Here is a 20,653-nt window from a genome sequence, read left to right on the forward strand (position 1 = left end):
CTATCTTGAATACATTTGTGTTGCATGTTGCCATCTCAAAGACTTTCAGGGATAATGTCCTATTATCATGCTAGTCAAAAGATGTTTTATTTTGTTATTTCTAGGTCTAGCTGAAATTTGAGTCCCTTAGTATGCATATATAATTTATAATAAAAATAAAATGTTGTAGAAATTTAAAAAAAAAGAGGACGTGAAACAACGTCTGAAAACCCACTGAGAAGTAAGTGCACAGAACTGATGGGAAGGCAGTTCATTAAGTGAATCCTCTGTGCTGTTCCCATCAGCCATGTATCTCTCACAACAACACAGAGATGTCAACACTGCTATTATCTCCCTTATGTAGATAAGGAAACTGAAGGTCCAAGAGGGAACGTTGCTTGCCCAAGGTCACATAGCTAGTGGAAGGCAGAGACAGAACTCAAACCAGATCCACCTGCCTAAACCCTCCTCACCCCACTATACGTGTGTCTTAAATGGTGGTGAGACAGGCTGGGACCTGGGACTCTTTGCTGCAGTGCTTGCACCTGGACAAACGTCTCCTTGAGCAACAAAATCAACAAGCTTACTTGTATGTGGCATCTTAAAAAAAAAAAAAAACAAGCTCACAGATACAGAGAACAGATTGGTGGTTGACAGAGGTGGCAGAGGGGTGGGCAAAATGGGTGAATAGAGTCAAAAGGTACAAACTTCCAGTTATAAGATAAATAAGTCATGGAGATGCCATGGACATCAGGGTGACTATAATGATGAACCTAGTGGCAGGGCAGGAATAACGACATAGACATAGAGCGTCGGCTTGAGGACACCGGGTGTGGAGGGGGAAGCTGGGACGAAGTGAGAGAGTGGCATGGACATAGATCCACTACCAAATGTAAGACAGACAGCTAGCGGGAAGCAGCCGCATAGCACAGGGAGATCAGCTCAGTGCTTGGTGACCACCTAGAGGGGTGGGATAGGGAGGGTGGGAGGGAGACGCTAGAGGGAGGGGATATGGGGACATATGTATGCATATGGCTGATCCACTTTGTTGTACAACAGAAATGAACACAGTGTTGTGAAGCAATTATACTCCAATAAATGTGTATTAAAAATAATAAATAAAATAAGAAAAAATAATAATACTGTACCATATATTTGAAAGTTGCCAAGAGAGTAGATCTTAAAAGTTCTCATTATGAGAAAAAAAAATTGTTACTGTGCATAATGATGGATGTTAACCAGACACTGTTATTCATGTATTTATATTTATACTGTGGTGATCATTTCACAATACATACAAAGATCAAATCATTATGTTGTACACCTGAAACTAGTGTTATATGCCAATAATATCTCAATTAAAGAAAGAATAAAAAACAGAATGTGCTTTGGAAAGGTAAAGTGCTATGATGGTGAACTCCATCTTAAAAACCCATTAAATATATATATAGAGAGAGTATATATGTTATTAATATATATTATATATATAATATATTAATAACATATATACTCTATATATTTATATTTAAACTGAACCTTAAAAAAAGGATAAACTAAAGGATTATGAGTTTTCATCACAGATCCTCTTTCCGAAAAGATTCACTGCCATGTTTTTTAGGAATTCCCCTGCTGCAGTTAAATTTTTTTAATTAATTCATTTAGAAATTTTTAGGAACTCATGTGCTGCTGTTGGTCTTTTCTGATTTTCCCTCCAGATTCATTCTGGATACCACTTTGTAAAACAGATGTGAGACTCTCAGAAATGAAGGCGTTTCCTGCATTATTTGTTTTTCTTTGTATTATTTACCTCTAAGCCCCACTTCAGGCTTCCTCAAATCATCTAAAGGTAAAGGGCTGCATCACTTTTGTTGAAATTCTCCATCAGATTGGGAAATGGGCTTTCTTGAATCACTCTGAAGCAAAATCTGTGCCCAAGAAGCTGGAAAGGGGAGATGCAGTGTACCATGTTGGTGTCTGATGAGAAACTCACTTTTGAACTCCCAGGGCTCAATATGCCCTGGGTTTGTGACCTTGAGCACATGGTAGGAGGGATGAAAGTCATGTGCCTTCCTCTGTCTCCCCAGAACCCCCCTCTTTGTACCTTGAGGTGGAAACTCAACTGAACCAACAGACCGTCTCAGGAGCAGTTTTCTGGCCAAAAAAAGTGAGGCAATGAGGGTCAGTCAGCAAGTTCACTTGGGGCATAACTTTGGATATATCCCACCTACTCTCTTCCAACCTTTATCAAAATGATATCCAATTCAAACAGGCTGCATTTTATCTTAGCAATATCCACAGGCGGGCAAAATCAAGCAGTAGCATGCCAGGGATCTGTGAGACTCTGGAGCAGGCAGCGTGAGCATGGGTCTAAGTGGAGCAAGGATAAATCATTAGCAACTCTGTCTCCCCCATAATCGATGTCGTGATTAGGCAAGAGACCTAGGTAATAGTCTCTGCATGTAACCAGCCTACTTTCTAACACACCTATGAAAAGGCAAACAGAAATGAAGAGTCCAGCCCAGTCCATGCGTAACACTGAAAAGGATTTCAGCTTGACCCCAAGTCAATCCTACCTCTGATATTCAGGGCTTCGGACTTTTTCTCCTTTTTCATAGTCTCTTCTGGTTCATTCTGCGTAGTCAGGGAATCACCTGCATTCAAAGAAGAAACCTTGTGTTGTGTATAAGTTCTACAAACAAAAAGAACCAATAAACTCAAAAAAACGTTTCGTTATTTTCAAAGCCCACTACCTCATCAGGCCCCCCCCCCCACCTCTCCAAACACACAGCCCAGAGTGGCACATTTTGGCCTTTAAATCAGCCTTGTGATTCACCTTTGGACTACCTTCACACTTTCATTCAAGTTCAAACAAACAAACAAACAAACAAAGAGGCAGTGGGAATCCACCCCCAACCCCAAACTCATAACTCCCAGGGGGATGGAAGGATGGGTAAAGGGGGAGGGAGAAAAACAAAGTGCAGATAGTATCCAATGGAGGAGGGAGAGGTGGGGAGTGCTATCTGTTGCCCAATAAGAATAACTGATTTCCGAGAGAATCAATACTCCTATACAAAGAGAATAGGGGGAGGGGAAAAGAAGCAAAGGGGGCCCGAGGACCCAGGAGGAAAAAGAAAAGAAATCGGGGGAATACGTTCAGTTAGCGGCACAGACTTAAAGCCGGCCGGCAGAGGAAATAGTTGTGGGGTTTTTTTGTGGTTTTTTTTTTTGTTTGTTTGTTTTTTGTTTTTAAAGCAGACAGGTAAAAAGAGGGCGTGGGGCGAGGAGGAAGGGACCGGGCGCGCGGGGGAGGGAACGGCAACGCCGTCCAGAAGATGCAACCGAAAGGCACCTGCTGCGTTGGAGAACACGGTCGCCCCCTTCTCGTCCTTCCTGTCCACCGAGGCCACAGGGAGGGTCACGGCCGAGTCGCGGCCGGGGGCTGGCAGGGCGGCGGCGTGCCAGCGGCCCTCGGCGCCTTGGGGACCCGGGAAGACGCCGCGAGGGCCGCCCCCGACCGCCGGCTGCTGATGCCGCTGCTGTTGGTGGCGGTGGCGGCGGCCGCAGCAGGCGAACCAGGCGGCGCAGTCCCGGAAGATGAGCAGCCCTACCACGTTGACGGCCAGCCCCAGGGCGCCCACGATGAGCACCAGCTCGGGGTCATCGATGCGCTCGGGCCGGGCCAGGCGCAGCACGGCCTCCACGAAGATGGTGAAGCAGAGCGCGGTAAGGAAGACGGCGTTGCCGAGCGCGCCCACCACCTCGGCGCGGGCGTAGCCGTAGGTGGCGCTCAGGCTCCCGCGGGGGCGCCGGGCGATGTAGCCGGCGCTCAGCCCCACGCACAGCGAGATCAGGTCCGACAGCATGTTGAAGGAGTCGGAGAGCAGCGCGATGGAGTTGCCCAGGTAGCCCGACACCAGCTCGGCCACGAAGAAGGCGACGGTGAGCACGAGCATGAAGAGCAGCCGGCATGTCTTGCCCGAGTAGCGGCCCATCCCCGCCCGGCCGATCGTCCCGCCGCCACAGGTGGGGCGCGGCGCCCTGGACTCTGCCGAGGCCTGGTCCTCGCCTCCCGGGCCGCCCTGCCCGCCGGCGCCCGGGCTTCTTATAAGGCGGAGGCGGAGACAGAGCGGCCCCGTTCCCCGCACGTCCAGAGTCTAAAGGAAGGGCCGAGCGGCCGTATCTAAGGGACCTTTTGCCGCCTCCCCGACCCCTGCCCCTCCCTCGCGGCTGGGCCTCCCTTGGCACGTGGCCACGGGCCAGTGTCTGTCCTTCTAAGGACGGAAGTGGGCAGAGAGGAGAGCTGCCGAAAAGAGGGGGCGTGCCTGGATGGCACCCGTCACAGACACCCGCTAAACACAAGTGGTGTTCACCCGACGACCCCTTTTCTCCAGTCCCTCCGATCATCCGTGCCGTGACTGTTGGCTTTTAGTGATAAGGACCTTGACTGCTGCGGGGTGTGTTCGCAGTGGTGGACGTGAACACCTTCGCGTACGTGCCCAGACACCGATTCATTACAGATTCCCTAATAAGCTGGGAGCACCGACCCGTCCCACCCTGCCCTTCCGGGTGCTTCCTGCCTTGCATTTTGCGAAGTTTGAGCTGATTGCTCACTTGGCGCTCCCGCTCCAACACCACACGTGGCATAGCTATTTTACCCTCTCTTCTTGCTCACAGCCTTCCTAATGGGCACACTATCGCTCCTGTCACCCCTCATGGCCCAGCATCATCCCTGTCCGCCTTTAGGAACTTGGCTCCCAAGGTCGCCTTCCAGAGGTGAACTGCAGGCAGCCCTGGGGGAGAGCTCAGATCACACTTCTGTGAGCCTGGCACTCCCTCCCAGCTCTCAGAAATGCAGTTTCTCTGTCATAGGTGCAGGTCCTTTGGCCACCAAAGAAGACAAGGCTGGCCTCCTCTGTGTACCTGTCTCCGTTCTCCATTGGAGAGAATATTTCCCTCACCCCCATGGGTCCCTCCCAGCATGACCTGATAGAGTTCAGTGACTGACCTACGTGAAGGCTTATTCCAAATAGAGCCTTTCTGTTGGCAACAGGCTGTGTTCCAGGTAAACGTTACCTAGATAAGGACTGTCACCAGGACTCGGGGAAAAATTAAGGATCGGGGTCCTTGAAGATGGGTGTTTGCTCTTGGTCAGTTCAGGGAGCGGGGTGGAGGAACCTCGCAGGTTTCTTTATTGGTTTGTTTTGGTTTTATACTCTTGTCTCATTCCGAAAAAGATCTGAGGGTGAAGCCTGATGATCTCTCTCTTCTCCCTCCCCCATTCCCAGCCCCTGGACTTTAACCATTCCTAAAAAAACACATCTGCTTTTGGCTTGGAGATGAATAAAAATGTCTCACTCCAAAATAGCCACAGAATCCATTCAGGGAACATTCTAATTCTAGTCCCATTCATTGCCTTAGCCTTGTAAAGCATGATTTTGTCTTTTAATGGTCCCCAAGGGTCCTTAACAAGATGCAAAAACTTCTTGGATCTGAGGGTCCCACCTTATACAAGATGAGCCTCGAAATTCTGGGAACCTGTGATGCATTCCCTTCCCACCTCCAGGAAAATATCCCTACACTGAGAACTTGAGGAAATTGATCATTTAAAGTCTTCTCTAGGGACTTCCCTGGAGGTCCAGTGGTTAAGACTCCGTGCTACCGATGCAGGGGACACGGGTTCGATCACTGGTCAGGGATCTAAGATCCCGCATGCCTCATGGTACGGCCAAAAATAAAATTAAAAAAAAAACCACACCACCGTTATTTCAAAAATAAATCAATAAATAAAGTCTTCTTCAAAAATTAGTATTAAAATGATCAAAAACTAAAAAGCAGTAAAGATATATAGGCTGATGAAAGTTTTGAGGCTGAATGGTCTTGCACAAGTTCCTTAATTGTCTGGGCCTGTTTTCACTACTGTAAAATGAGGGTAATAATAGTGCCCTCTCATAAGGTTGTGAGGATTGAAGGGGTTAATAGGTGTAAACTCATTATAACAGTGCTATAGTAACAGATTATAATAGTAAGCACTCAATAGATGTTAACTGCTTATTTAAAAAAAAAAAGAAGCAGACAGGAAGAAAAAGAAGGTGTGGGATGAAGAAGAGAGTGGGCAAGAGAAGGGAAGAATGAAGTGGTCCAGAGGGCCACATGATGGCATTAATATTAGTATTAATATTAGTAATACTTAGCCAATATTAGTAATAATTAGTAATTAGTAATAATTAGCCAATATTAGTAATACAGCATGTGTAACAAAATTGCTACTGAGCCACAGATGACACACTCTAATACAAGAAGAAGCTATGCCCAAGTACTGCAGACTATGAAACCCCTGAGACATGTAACCTATGACAGAAAGCCAAGCAGTCAAAATAAGGGAGAAAGGCCTTTTGGAGATCACTTGACAGCGCTAACACAGTCCCCGCTGATTGCATTTCTCTGTCATTCACAACTGCAAGAAAAACCTGAGAGCAGCAGAAATATATCACTTGTGTCTGTTGCCCAGTCATTCTCCTAACCAAAGTCATATAAGAAGAATTATGTCATTGCCCCGGGAGGGCAGTCAGTGGAACTAGAAAGCCAGCGGCTGACGAAGCGTAGTGCCCTGCCCAGGGCCTAGTTCCTGACTTCAAGGAAGTCTAAAGACTAAGGGTGTCAACCAAAAGCACTTAAGGAAAATGTTCTGATATATATAGTTATGTGTATATGTATATACATACATGTTGCTGTGTGTACATATATATATATATAGTTGTGTGTAAATATACATATATACAGTTTGTGTGTGTGTGTATATGTATACATACACATCTATATGTATATAGGTTATACATATATAATCTAAATTAATTGCCAAAAATTTAGACTGCATCTTATAGTTACTATGAATTATGAGGTTTTGGTAGCTTTTTTTTTAAATTTTTTTTAAATTTATTTTTTATTTCTGGCTACGTTGGGTCTTCGTTGCAGTGTGTGGACTTCTCATTGCAGTGGCTACTCTTGTTGAGGAGCAGCGGCATGTGTGATCTTCCCGGACCAGGGCTTGAACCCGTGTCCCCTGCACTGGCAGGCAGACTCCCAACCACTGCACCACCAGGGAAGTCCCTTTTTGTTTTTTTAATTTTTATTGGAGTATAGTTGATTTACAATGTTGTGTTAGTTTCAGGCATATAGCAAGTGAATCAGTTATACATATACATATATCCACTCTTTTTTTTTAGATTCTTTTCCCATATAGGCCATTAAAGAGTATTATATAGAGTTCCCTGTGCTATACAGTAGGTCCTTATAGTTATTTATTTTATATATAGTACTGTGTATATGTCAACTCCAATCTCCCAGTTTATCCCTCCCTGCCAACCCCCTGATAACTATAAGTTTGTTTTCTACATCTACAACTCTATTTCTGTTTTGTAGAGTTCATTTGTACCATTTTTTTAATTCCACATATAAGCAATATCATATGATATTTGTCTTTCTCTGTCTGACTTACTTCACTCAGTATGCTAATCTCTAGGTCCATCCATGTTGCTGAAAATGGCATTATTTCATTCTTCTTTATGGCTGAGTAATATTCCATTGTGCATATATACCACATCTTCTTCATACATTCCTCTGTTGATGGACATTTAGGTTGCTTCCATGTCTTGGCTATTGTAAATAGTGCTGCAATGAACACTGGGGTGCATGTATCTTTTTGAATTATGGTTTTCTCCAGATATCTGCCTAGCAGTGGGAGCTTTTGGTTATTGAGCTCTGACTCTCTGCCTAGCCCTTGTGCTGAGTACTTTATAGTCATTATCTCATTTCATCCTCACAACACCCCATAAAATAAGTACAGGAAGACTTCAGAGATATTGTGGGTTCGGTTCCAGATGACCCCAATGAAGGCCAATGAAGCGAATATCACAATAAAGTGAGTCATACAGAATTTTTGGTTTCCCAGTGTATTTAAAAGCTATGTTTACACTATACTGTGGTCTATTAAGTGTACAATAATAGCATTATGTCTAAAAATGCAATGTACATAACTTGATTAAAAATACTTTCTTACTAAAAATGATAACCATCACCTGAGCCTTCAGCGAGTCATAGTAGTAACATAAAGATCATTGATCACAGATCCCCAAAACAAATATAATAATAATGAAAAAATTTGAAATATTGTGAGAACTTCCAAAACGTGACACAGAGACACGAAGTGAGAAAAATGCTATTGGAAAAATGGCCCCAATAGACTTACTCGATGCAGGGTTGCCACAAACCTTAGATTTGTAAAACTCAAAATATCTGTCTACCAAGCACAATTAATCAAAGCATAAAAAAAAAATGAGGCATGCCTGTACTACTTTATAGGTGAGGAACCTAAAGCCCAAAGATTTTAAGTAACTTGCCTAAGATCACAAAATCTGTAAATGATAGAATAGAGATATGATCTAGGCATCAAATTCTTGAGCGTACTTTCTTCGCCCCCGCAATATACTAATTTGATCATTTTTAACACTTCTTTTGTTCTAAACAAATGAAAGGACTTTAAGTTCACCATTTACTAGTACAGAACTTGATGTGCTACAATTCATAAAGTCGGATTATGACACCCAAAATTCTTTTTACGTTGGTGTTTGACCCAGAAACTAAAAGACCATTTTTTTGTTGTTTTTTGTTTTAGAAATTGAAAGAGCAGCTGTTTTTGTTTTCATTTTTTAGTTCTCTTTGACAAGGGATGATGCTCCCTTCAGGGAAAAGAATGGACATCTTGTCCAAGGCACCAAATTCTTACTCAAAAGAAGAGGCAGTTCTTTTCCCCCATGGTATCTGTCTCCAGATTGTAAATACATCATCAAAGGCCGGAGCCTTCTCATCATTAGCCCAGCGCCAAACATGCTAAGTGCAATACAAACATGATGACTTTTCAAAGGGAAATTGCTTCTCCAGGCAGCTGAGGAATCTTGTATACAAATCAGTTCTTCATTGATGAATTTATATAATATGTATATTTGTAACACAAAGGAATTTTTCTACCCAAAAGTATGCATTTTGTCCCTCAGAAGATTTTTAGAATGCATTAAATTTAAGAGATGCTTTAATTGAGATGACTATTTTTTTTAATGATAGAGTCAGGAGATATGAAAAAGATAAAAATTAGGTTGATTGGGAGAAGTACTATCAACGTTTGAGTTGCAGCCCATGAGAAGGAGGCAGCTCTAATATGAATTTTGAGCTGTGCCATCAGCCTGCCGAGTGGCATCTCCATGGTTTCTACAAAATGTCACGTCTTCTTTTATTAATTAATTAATTAATTTTATTTATTTATTTTTCTTTGCGGTATGCGGGCCTCTCACTGTTGTGGCCTCTCCCGCTGCGGAGCACAGGCTCCGGATGCGCGGGCTCAGCGGCCATGGCTCACGGGCGCAGCCGCTCCGCGGCATGTGGGATCTTCCCGGACCGGGGTACGAACCTGTGTCCCCTGCATCAGCAGGCGGACTCTCAATCACTGCGCCACCAGGGAAGCCCTGCTTTTAAGTACTGATAACTATGAGTAAAGCTGCTATAAACATCCATGTGTAGGTTTTTGTGTGAACATAAATTTTCACCTCCTTTGGGTAAGTACTAAGGAGCATGATTGCTGGATCATATGGTTAAGAGTAAATTTCGTTTTGTTAAAAACTGCCAAACTGTTTCACACAGTGGCTGTAATCATTTTGCATTCCCATCAGCAATGTTTCACAGTTCATGTTGCTCTATGTCCTCACCAGCATTTGGTGTTGTCAGTGTTCCATAGTTTAGAGATTCTAATAGTGTGTACATGTGAAGCATACTTATTTGCCACGTGTTTATCTTCTTTGATGATGTGTGTTAAGGTCTTTGGCTTATTTTTAATATGATTAGTTGTTTTCTTATTGTTGAGTTTTAAAAGTTCTTTGTATATTTTATCTAATAGTCATTTATCAGCTGTGAATTCTGCAAATATGTTTTTCCAATCTGTGACCTGTCTTCTCATTCTCTTGTCTTTTGCACAGCAGAGATTTTTATTTTAATGAAGTCTAGTTTATCAATTCTTTCATGGAATGTGTCTTTGGTGTTGTATCTAAAAAATCATCACCATACATCAGGTCATCTAGGTCTTCTCCTATGTTATCTTCTAGGAGTTTTATAGTTATGCAATTTACATTTAGGTCTCTGATGCACTTTGAGATAATTTCAGTGGAGGGTATAAGGTCTGTGTCTAGATTTATTTATTTTTGCATGCGATGGTCCAGTTCTTCCAGCATCTTCTGTTAAAAAGATTATATTTGCTCCATTGTATTAGCTTTAGTTTTATATTTCAGTTGGCTTAATGCTTACTAAGAGTCTTTTCATACCATGGCTTTTGAATTTCTGAACTCATCTTCATTCGTATTTTGGTTGACCAGATAATTTAGTGTTTTTTTTCAAGTATTCTTGGGATGGAGATATATATATATATATATATATATATATATATATATGGTCTTTATGTTGCCTTTATAAATGAACAAAACTTAGATGGGTATACAATTCTTAGGTTCATGTTTTACTTTATCTCTCAGGACTATGTAAACATTGATTCACTGTATCTTGGCACTGCATTTTGTTGTAAAGAAATCTGAATCCAGCCTGACATTTGCTCCTTGTAGATGAGTTTGTTTTTTGCCTGGATGCCTATGGGATTCTTTCTTTTGCCTGATATCCAGAAACTTTCACAGAATGTATGCATTGATTGCACCATATCAATTTTCCATTTTGTTTTGCAGATTTTCTTATCTTCCTTTAGAATATTTCAGAATAAATTCTTCTATTATATCTTTGAATATTTTTTTCTGATACATCTGTCTGCTTTCTACCTCAGGAAACACCTAGTATTTGTGTACCTAGAGGTACATGAAGTACCTCTATTGTTTGTTTTTTGTGTCTATTATCTTCCTCCTAATTGCTTTAAATTCCTTGGTCAGTTTCTCAAGCTTGCCTTCCACATCATCTATTGCTTTCCATAGTGCTTATTCTATGTCTCACTGCTTCCAAAATGGTTTTTCATTTCTGTAATATTTTTTTATCTTCCATTTTCCCCCCTGAGTTCTGACAGTTCATGTTCATTGTTTTAGTTGAAAACAACTTCTGTCACCTGGGTTATTATTCTTCCATGTATTTTTCATCTACCTTTTTGCTGGTTCCTTTCTCACTTTTTCTCTGTAGTATATGTGTGTGTTCCCGCATTGGGTCTTTGCTATTTATTAAGCAACTTTGAGTGGGGCACTTAGCTCCAAGTCTGCTGATAGTGTGGGAAGGGGTGGAGGAGGGATCAAGACATAGGTATCTGGTGACTTTAGGTTGCACATGTCTCAGAACTTCCTTACCAAATATGCTTCTTCCCATCAAGGTAAGTAGGTCACCGACAGATGGTCTACAGGTTGGATCCTTCCAGATGACAGTTTTTTGTTTGTTTTAAGGAGACCCTCTATTCACATTCCCCACAAGGGCACCTCCTCGGGAGTAACATTCCTGCCCACTTCCTGTCACTTGCCTGCCCCTTCCCAGAGGCAGGATAACTGCCTGGGTTAGTAAACATGGGAGAAAGAGTAGCGCATACCCAGATAACCTCTTTTGGCCTGTCTTTTTCAGATTTGCCTTCCCTCAGACACCTGCAATCCTAGACATGAGGGAAACTAACCAGCAGGATCTGTCCCGTGGAGGGAGGTCTGGGATTGGGTGGGTGAGTTTAATTCTGGGATGAACTATTAAAAAGCTCTTTGCTGCTACACATCTAAGCCATATCCTGTAATATGTCATATCTATACTAAAGTTGGTGTTATGTTCAACTATCATCTGTCTCTTACCTATCAATTGCTTCCAAACCTAGGAGAGTAAGAAAGGGGTGTTCTTAATTAGTACCTAAAGCCCTAACATACTGGTGAGTTGGCAGGAACCTTGAGAAGGATAAAGGTGAGAATCTAGAGGCCAAACTAACACATGGAGATTGAGGCTTCTGGTGAGGCCAGGGCAGGCGCTGTTAAGTTTTAGGTCTCCAGTAAGTGTGAGCCAGGCAGGATTTTGACCTTGGCAAATCAAAGCAGCTTATTGCCTGCAGAAGAATGGTTGTTGTTATAGATGTTTTAATAGGCCTTTGAGAGCATGAGTTTTTAAGACTGTTTTTTTACTATGTGCTTCAGTCTTAAGAAAGTGAGAGGGAGAGTAGTTTGCTCTCAAAAACAAGGACATTGCACCACAGGAAGAGAGTTTTCTTCAGGCTAGACAAATGCAGAAAAGAAAAGGAGATGCACATCTATCTAAATATACTTAAAGAGGGGATTAGATTAGATCAGACTGGGAACTGGGAACCAAAGAGATCTTTCAGAGACAGGAAGCAAGATTTCAGATGGCTGACTGGCATCTAGGAATGCACCTCACCAGCCCCAGAGGGAACCAGATGCAGGGACTATTAAAAGTCATCCTCTTAGAACAGACTTAGGGTTGCCAGGGGGTGGAGGGGAGGGATGGACTGGGAGTTGGGGATTAGCAGATGCAAACTATTATACATAGGATGGATAAACTAGGTCCCACTGTATAGCACAGGGAACTATATTCAATATCCTGTGATAAACCGTAATGGAAAAGACTATGGAATAGAATGTAAATATATGTATAACTGAATCACTTTGCTGTACAGTAGCAATTAACACAATACTGTAAATCAACTATACTTCAATAAAATAAATTTTTAAAAAATTTTAAAAAAGAGTCAATAGTCTTAACAAAAAAGAGCATCCTCTTAAAGCTATGATACCAACTGAAATAAAAGCAACTGGGGAATACAGCAATTGTCCCACATCTTCCCTATTGTCATATGCTGGGGATGCGGACCGCAGGCCCTTTCTTTGTTGCTTTAGTTCACAGATCTTCAGGGTGGGGATGGAGGGGAGAAGACTTAAGGAGCTTAACCTGAGGAGCCTCATTTGTCCTGGGCCCTGAGTAAGATGACAAGATCCTGAACGTGAAGCTGATGCCCTATGAGATGAGACTGTAGGGGTTTAGGGAGCAGCGAATGATTTTGTATATGGAAATGATGTGAACTATAGCTGGAGGGCAGACTGTGCAGATCGTTTTTTCCAAAGATGCCCACAACCATATCTCCTATTCCACAGGGAGTATGCTTCCATCCAGAAGTGGGTCTGAGGGCTTGATTCTCCTTCCACCTTGTCACTTGCTTGTAACCCATACAATCTGAGGTTGGGCCAGAAAAGGCATTGAGGTGTCTACCTTGTTTGATGGAACACTCATGTTTGAAACCTGACCCACCGTGGACGATGTCCTGAGGCCACACTGTGTGAGGAAACCAAGCCCCACAGCAAGGGCATGTGTAGGGGTCCAGTCAGCAGTCCTAGATGTTGAGACCTCCCAGCCCAGGAGCCATACATATGATGATGCAGCCTCTCACCATCACCTCGCTACCCCCAGCCTTTGAATCTTCCCAGCCGAGGCCTCAGACATCGTGGAGCAGACAAGCTGTTCCCACTATGTCCTTTCTCAATTCTGGCCCAGACAATCCTGAGTATCATCAGATAATTGTTGTTTTACTGTTTTATGCCACTATTTGTGGTGGTTTGTTACACAGTAACCAGAACAGGGAACCACCATGTAAAGACTGACAGAGCTATACCAAAGCTTCTACACAATTTGGAGCTATTTGAGAGGAGAAGCCAGGAAGATTAGCATAGAATATCTAAGGTGTTATGAGATGTCCTTCAAAGCAAAACAGTTATCGTGGATGTGGCGGTTTGCCTGTGTCCTGTTGGACAAGTCAAAAACAGAGCTAGGACACCAAGGTCAGGGAAAAGGAGGACGAGATGTACTAAAGGGGACCAGGCAAGAACTTAATAGTGTGAGTCCAGGCCTGGCTTAGACTTTGGGTTTATTTGGAAAATGCTTTTCAAGTGAGATGATCCAACTCAGAGAGGTGAGAGTGGACGAGATCTGTTTGGACAACAGTTAACAGTTGCTTTTGGCAGATCCATAAACACTGAATTCATTTCCCTCACTGTGATAAGAAAAAAATCTATGTTGGAAAAATAAATGTCTGGCCCAGAGAACAAGGACCAAGTAAAAGGAAAAAAGTCCAACAAAAACACTAGCCTTATGTGGGGTAGAGAAGGAAAGAGAACAACTTTAAGAACTTATTAAGCCATGAAACCATGAGCAACCCAACTTAGCCTTCCTGAGAGAAGAGCACAAGAGGAAGGAAAACACTAGAAGCCCCTCCTACACTTCAGAAGATTCAGCAGGATGATCCACTCCGCAAGGCCTGCAACAATCAAAGGCTGTGGGCAGACAATCTCTGGAGGCTCGGAAAGCAGGAGCAGGAACAACAGGATGAGCTTCCAATATTTCAAAACAGCTTCAGCTCAGAAACCCACGGAGACTGACCCTCAGGCTGAAACAAACATGGGAGTGAGGGAGAACTTTCCTCAGGAGGCAGGAGTCACAGGCCTAAGCAGCTCTGCAGCTGGAGACAGCAGCAGCAAACCCCTGAGGCACAGGATTAATAAGAGACCACTCACAGGAGAGTGAGTGTAGACAGAGCAGAAATAGGCACTGAAGATGGAAATGGAATTCAGGAGTTTGCTTCCTTGCATTCTTTCCTTCCTCTCTTCCTCCCTCCCTCGCTCCGCCCCTCCCTCGCTCCCCCTCCCTCCCCAACCTCCTCCCTCTCTTTCTCCCTCCTTCCCCCCTCCCTCCTCCCTCACCCCTCCCTTCCTTCCTTCCTTCCTTCCTTCTCTCTCTCTCTCTCTCTCTCTCTCTCTCACACACACACACACACACACACACACACACACACACTGACTAGGAAGGAAAAGTGCCACGAATAAAATCTGAAGCCTAGGATGTCATTGCTGCAAATTTCTAAATTCTGCAAGTAGACAGGGAATATTTTAAATGTCGCTCCCTGAAAAAGGATGCAGTGGGTTTACCAGATATAAAAATCTTGGTATCATTATTAACCTCCTGTTGTGAGGTCTGTGCCAGCAGAGCTAAGTCTGCTGGCACATACCAACCCACATCTTAGAGAGGCAGAAACCAAGAAGACTCCATCTGTCAGTCACCCGTTCCTCTGACATCCTTGAGCTTCTGCTATGATCCTTGTAAGTAGTAATGAGGGCCTGGCTCATACTAAGTGTTGAGTTCTGGGAACATAAATTTACCTCTATTAAGTGCTCTAGCTCTGGGATAATATTATGTGGTTCTGTCAAAGTTTTTGGACTCTTCAAACAGTGTGGCAGGAAATTAAGAAAATACTCAGAGGCCAGAAATGAAGTGAAAGCCCAAATCCAGAAAGGTGAGTTGAAGCCGGAATCCAATTTAAGGATATCTGTCCAATAAAGACAAAAGCTCTAGCCTTGGATTTTAATAGCCACGTGATCAGGTATGGCATAAGAGACAAAAGTTAGATCCATGCAAGATGAGATCAGCGATTCCCCTCATAAAGGTAAATCCTTTGGTGAAAGTTTGAATCAAAACAAAACAAATGATAAAATAAACAAAAACTCACTACCTCAAAGGAGACAGCATGAAAACTTGCATGTTTCAGCCTTGGGTTTTGGGTGGAGAGAAAAACTTCCCCTATGGGAAGTTGGAACGGTACTGTGGCCTTCATGTGGGAATGAAGTCTAAATTCTCACAATAATAATAATAATAATAATAGTCCTCAAGCAAAGAATTTTTAAAGTGCTCACAAGTTGGTAATGGCTTCAGGGACCCGATGAAAAGAAATGCAAATCTTCTGTAGAAAAAATGTACTTACAATCTATTCCTCAAAGAATTCCCTCAAAGAACGTTCCATTGATCATGAGTTCACAATAAAAAATTATGAAACACACAAAACATGAAGAAGCAAACCACTTTGAGAGAGGCAGGGAAAATAATAAACAGCAGAATCAGACATTCAAAAGTTGCAGATGTTGAGAATATCAGCTACAGAATATAAACTGAGTATATTTAACATACAGGAATAAAGGAAGGTAAAGAAAATATAAATAAAGATCAAAGCACTATAAATGAAAAATATATTAGTTGAAATTGAAAACTCAATACAAGGCATGCCTACTCCTCCTAGCCAGGTTGTTATCAGTGAAGGCCTGGTGGGGAGCCTGAACTCCCAGTCCTGCCCAGCAGTGATGAAGTACCCCTCTTCCTCAGGGGGTCAACAGACTCCAAGTGGGAAACCTGAATTTCCACTTCCATCTTACAATAACAAAGCAGCACCCCCCTCCTCCCACCAGCACCATGTCAGAGAAGGCCTGCTCAAACAGAAAATTTAAATAAGATCCACAGTCTCCTAATACCCCAAATGTCCAGGATTCCTCTGAAGATCTTTCATCATACCAAAAACCAGGGAAGTCTCAACTTAAGTGAGAAAGGTCACCAGTGCTGATATGACAGAGATGTTAGAATTATCTGATGAGGACTTTAAAGTAGCCATTATAAAAATACTTCCACAAGCAATTGCAAACACAATAGAAAGAAATCAAAAAATAGAAAGTCTCAGCAAAGAAATAGAAGATATAAGGAAGAATCAAATGAAAATTTTAGGACTGAAAAATACAATAACCAAAATTTTAAAATTCAGTGAGGAAGTCCCTGGCAGTCCAGTGGTTAGGACCCCATGCTCTCACTGTCGAGGGCCTGGGTTCAATCCCTGGTCAGGAAGCTAAAATCCCACATGCTGTGCAGCATGACCGAAGACACCTCCATGAATAGGCTCAACAGCAGAGTGGAGAAGATAGAGAAAAAAATCAGTGAACTTGAAGACAGAATAACAGAAAGTTCCCTATCTGAGCAACAGAGAGAAAATAGGTGGGAAAATGAACAGGAGCTTCCAGGTTGTTGAACACATCAGGATGCCAGGATGGTGGTGCACTCAGAGAGGGCGTGGGAGCTCCACACCCCTTAAATGTAAATGGTCTAAATATACCAATTAAAAGGCCTAAGATTGGCAGAGAGACTAAAAAAATACACCCAACTACCTTCATACAATGGAATAGTCACCAGTAAAAAGAAACCAACTACTGATACACAGAACAACTGGGATGGATCTTAAGGGCATTATACTGAAAGGAAAAAGCCAATTTCAAAGTCACATATGTATGATTCCATTTATATAGCATTCCTGAAATTAGAAGATTATAAAGATGGAAAGAGTGGTTTCAAGGGCATAGAGATGGGGAGTGAGGATATGGAATGATGGGTATGGTTATAAAAGGGTGGCATGGGGGATAACTTTGTGGTGATGTAATCATTCTGCATCTTGATTTTGGTAGTGGTTACACAAATCTACACACGTGGTAAAATGTCATAGAACTATATACACACATTGCACCAATGTCAATTTCTGAATAAGTGCAGGTACATCTAAAGAACTACCTAGACTACCTAGAATGCAACACAGAACAACAAAAAGTAGAAAATATGAAAAACAGTTTACAAAACATGGAGGACAGAGTAAGAAGATCTAAAATTATCTAATTAGTGTTGCAGAAGGAGAAACGGGGCAGGGGCAAAACTAGAAAAGATCATATCTGAAAATCTTCCAGAATTTATAAAAGCTATAAATGCTTAGATTTGCGAAACGGGACCATTCACACGGGGGATAAATAAAAAGAAATTCACATTTGGAAATATTATAGCAAAACTGAAGAACACCAAAGACAAAGAGAAGACCTTTAAAAGGCGGTGAACTTATCCAACCTCGGATGTCCTGAAGGAATGACATCTATTCCAGTGGAAGACAATCCAGAGTAAAACTACTGAAGGGATTATGACTCTCCCAGGCCTGAGAATGAACTCAGAGGAAGTTCCCAAACTGAGGAAGATTTGGTGTTTTGTGATTTTGTTTTGATTTATCTTTGATCTGGACTTTAAGTTAATAATCAAGGGCTTTGATTTCTTCAGATAGAAAGTCAGAAGGTCAAATATATTTAATTTTGAATTTTGATTTTTCCCTTATAATTTGATATTAACAGGGGATTCATGTTATTTAAATTTGGGGCATTTTTATGTTACTGACATTGAATTATTAGACTATCTTGACGCTAAAATTTCATGTCACTATGTAATCTCTAATGAGCAATAATGAACATTTTTGGGGCCTCAGAGTCCATTTAACTTATATATTTTCTGTTCTAATCCGTTTTAGCTGTTGAGGGGATGGGTATCAAAATTGCTTAACACTGGTCACAAGGAAAATACCCAAAGGAAACAGTGGTTATCGTAGGGGATGCAGGCCTTGTGAATACTGACAGCAGTACTATCCTGATAACTGTATCTAGCTCTTCAAGGGGAGCCCCCAGTGAAGAACACATAAAGCTGGAGAGTATTGGGAGGAGATGGTTCCTCTGGTCTTGTGTTTCCATGAGGGGACCACCACGTAGGCTCTTACTGACTCCTTCATTCCCTCTCCAACCTCCATGTAAGAAGTCACTCCTGGGGTGGGAAGGTCTTCTCTCATTGGTGGGCTTAGTAAAAGGAATAGAAGTTTGGCTCAGCCCTCCCGTGCTTTACACTTTGAACTACCTGTCCTCGGAGTGTCCATTCTCTCTGCTCCTGGGTCCAACTCTGTGCCCCCTGTTGTTGAGCTTGGCCCCAAAGAAGATGGGTATGTTTACTGCTGAGATAAGTATAATATTAGGAAGCATTTGGGGACTTCCAAGGTCTATCCTCCAATTCAGTTTTTTTCAAAAACAGAGTTTCAATTTTTATCGCCATCTGACTATCTTTGATCCCTTAGTTCTCAGTTAGCTCTAGACTCATGAGTAGACATTATTTATTGGCCCCATAAAGTCCCAACAATGTCATCAATCAACTCTGGTCAGGAGCTATAGCACTGGTAACCGGCTCCCCTACTTTCTCTCCTGCAAAATCTCATGGTGGTTTCTTCAGGTTAATAATTCAACAGAAAACAGGTGGTCTGTCCAGGCAGTTCCTCCTTCAACCTGACTTCCTGGCTGCTCTCCTATAAGGAGCCAACCTCTAGTTCTCATTGGCCTGAGTCAAGGATCATCATTTATTTTTTCCAATGTCTATTGGGCTGATACATTTGTAGTGTTGTCAAGGCAGATAAAGAACAAGACCACAGATATAGTTCATCGAAAATCACTTCCCTCAAAATTCTCTCAAGACACCTTCTCAGATGTAGACAATAAATAGCAGGACACAGATGTTGGAAGTCATTCTTCTAAGAAAAAGGAGTCTCTAGATATCATTGCCTCATACAAAATGATGACAAAACTAGTCTATGTCATAATCATCCGAGGGAGTTATACACAATGTTTTATATAAATCTCAATGACTACTGTCTCCACAAAAGAGCAAGAAGGAGGCAAAAAATAACAAATATATTCTTTATATCTTGTAAGCATCTGATCAAAAGAAAAAAATAATAATAAGCTTACTTTTATCCCACTTTCCTGGAAAATTAAGCCTCTCAGTAAGGAGAATAGGAATATCTAACTAGGCAGAACTGCAGGAAAACGTTTAAAAGGCAAACCATCTTATGGCAGAAAAGAGGTGTGGAAATGCAAAGTCTTGGTTCTAACATCAATTTTGGGTTAACTATAAAACACTTCATGTCTCGGTTTCTTCATTCATTAAACTGGTAAATATGTGACTTGGAAATACGAGCTACATCTGCATTATTTTAATGAGTGATATGTTGACGTGTTAATACCACTACAACCGTTTAAAATATATAATCTTTAACAGTTGAAAAATACAAGTAACGCCCTTCTGCAAAGTGCTATCTTGAGCACTGAAGATGAGGAATGTAACATTTACAGAGCCCTTTGAAAAACAATGCACCGTGAAGGTATTATTATTTATCAAAAGAAAAGCATGGAGATTCTTTAAAATAGGTGTAATGATACCTGAGATGAGGCTCATAATGATTAAGTGTCTTCTGCAGGGTCAGACCCAGTGAAAGAGGGAAGAAGTTCCAGAACCTGTCTTTTGCAGTTACAGTCCCTGCTCCTGCTGGTTCACCCCACTAAAGATGCTACTAACTTGTCATCAGGAAGACATGTGTTTTGTGAGGTTTTCCAGGCATGGCGATGGACCTGTATGGACCATACGCATGACTAACAGCAAACCGTTGTGTGTGTTGGCCCGGGATGAGGTCAGCTGCCAGTCCGTGGATGTGGAGTAGGCAAGGACCTGTCCACAGAGGGATCTTACTAACATTTCCTTTTTCCTTGTCCCTTCAGCCCTTGGACACTCACTACCAACCACCACCACCAAGTGTCATGTTGAGCCGTTGATACACGCTATATCCTTTCATCCTCACAACATCCTTAGGAGATAGATAATTCCCCACTTTACAGATCAAGAAACTGAGGTTTAATAAGTTGAAGTAACTTTCTGGAGGTCATTTAGCTAGTGGAATTAGGATCAATGTGTGGTGTATTAACTTGCACTTTTTGACATGCAATTTTGTGATTATTTCCAAATAAGTTTTCACTGTCCATGATTTTTTTTCTTTCTTTGGTCAAGCAGAGTAGGTTTTATAATTAAACCTTCTAAGTCTTTGTCCTCTATCATTAACTCGTTGCATGATGGTGGTCCTGACTCTGTTTCTGTTTTCTTCTCTGAAAAAGTAGAAATAGCAAGTATT

At 42.1% G+C, this 20,653-nt stretch overlaps 1 protein-coding gene across 2 annotated transcripts in view; it reads right to left on the bottom strand.

Moving 5' to 3' along the window:
* Nucleotides 1–20,653, bottom strand: part of SLC30A10 (solute carrier family 30 member 10) — a gene marked incomplete at its 5' end in the record, with an annotated part of 39,697 nt that overhangs the window by 13,537 nt on the left and 5,507 nt on the right. Inside the window, 2 exons of one of the 2 annotated variants that reach the window (XM_081218892.1) lie at nucleotides 2,553–2,630; nucleotides 3,329–4,047. In XM_081218892.1, the coding sequence (XP_081075018.1) occupies nucleotides 2,553–2,630; nucleotides 3,329–3,971 (721 nt within the window). Of the gene's footprint in view, nucleotides 1–2,552; nucleotides 2,631–3,328; nucleotides 4,048–20,653 lie in introns of those variants that run through there. The other variant, XM_081218893.1, reaches the window with a different exon arrangement.

The sequence above is a fragment of the Mesoplodon bidens genome, assembly GCF_964165515.1.
Source record: "Mesoplodon bidens genome assembly, chromosome: 2".
NCBI lineage: Eukaryota > Metazoa > Chordata > Mammalia > Artiodactyla > Ziphiidae > Mesoplodon > Mesoplodon bidens.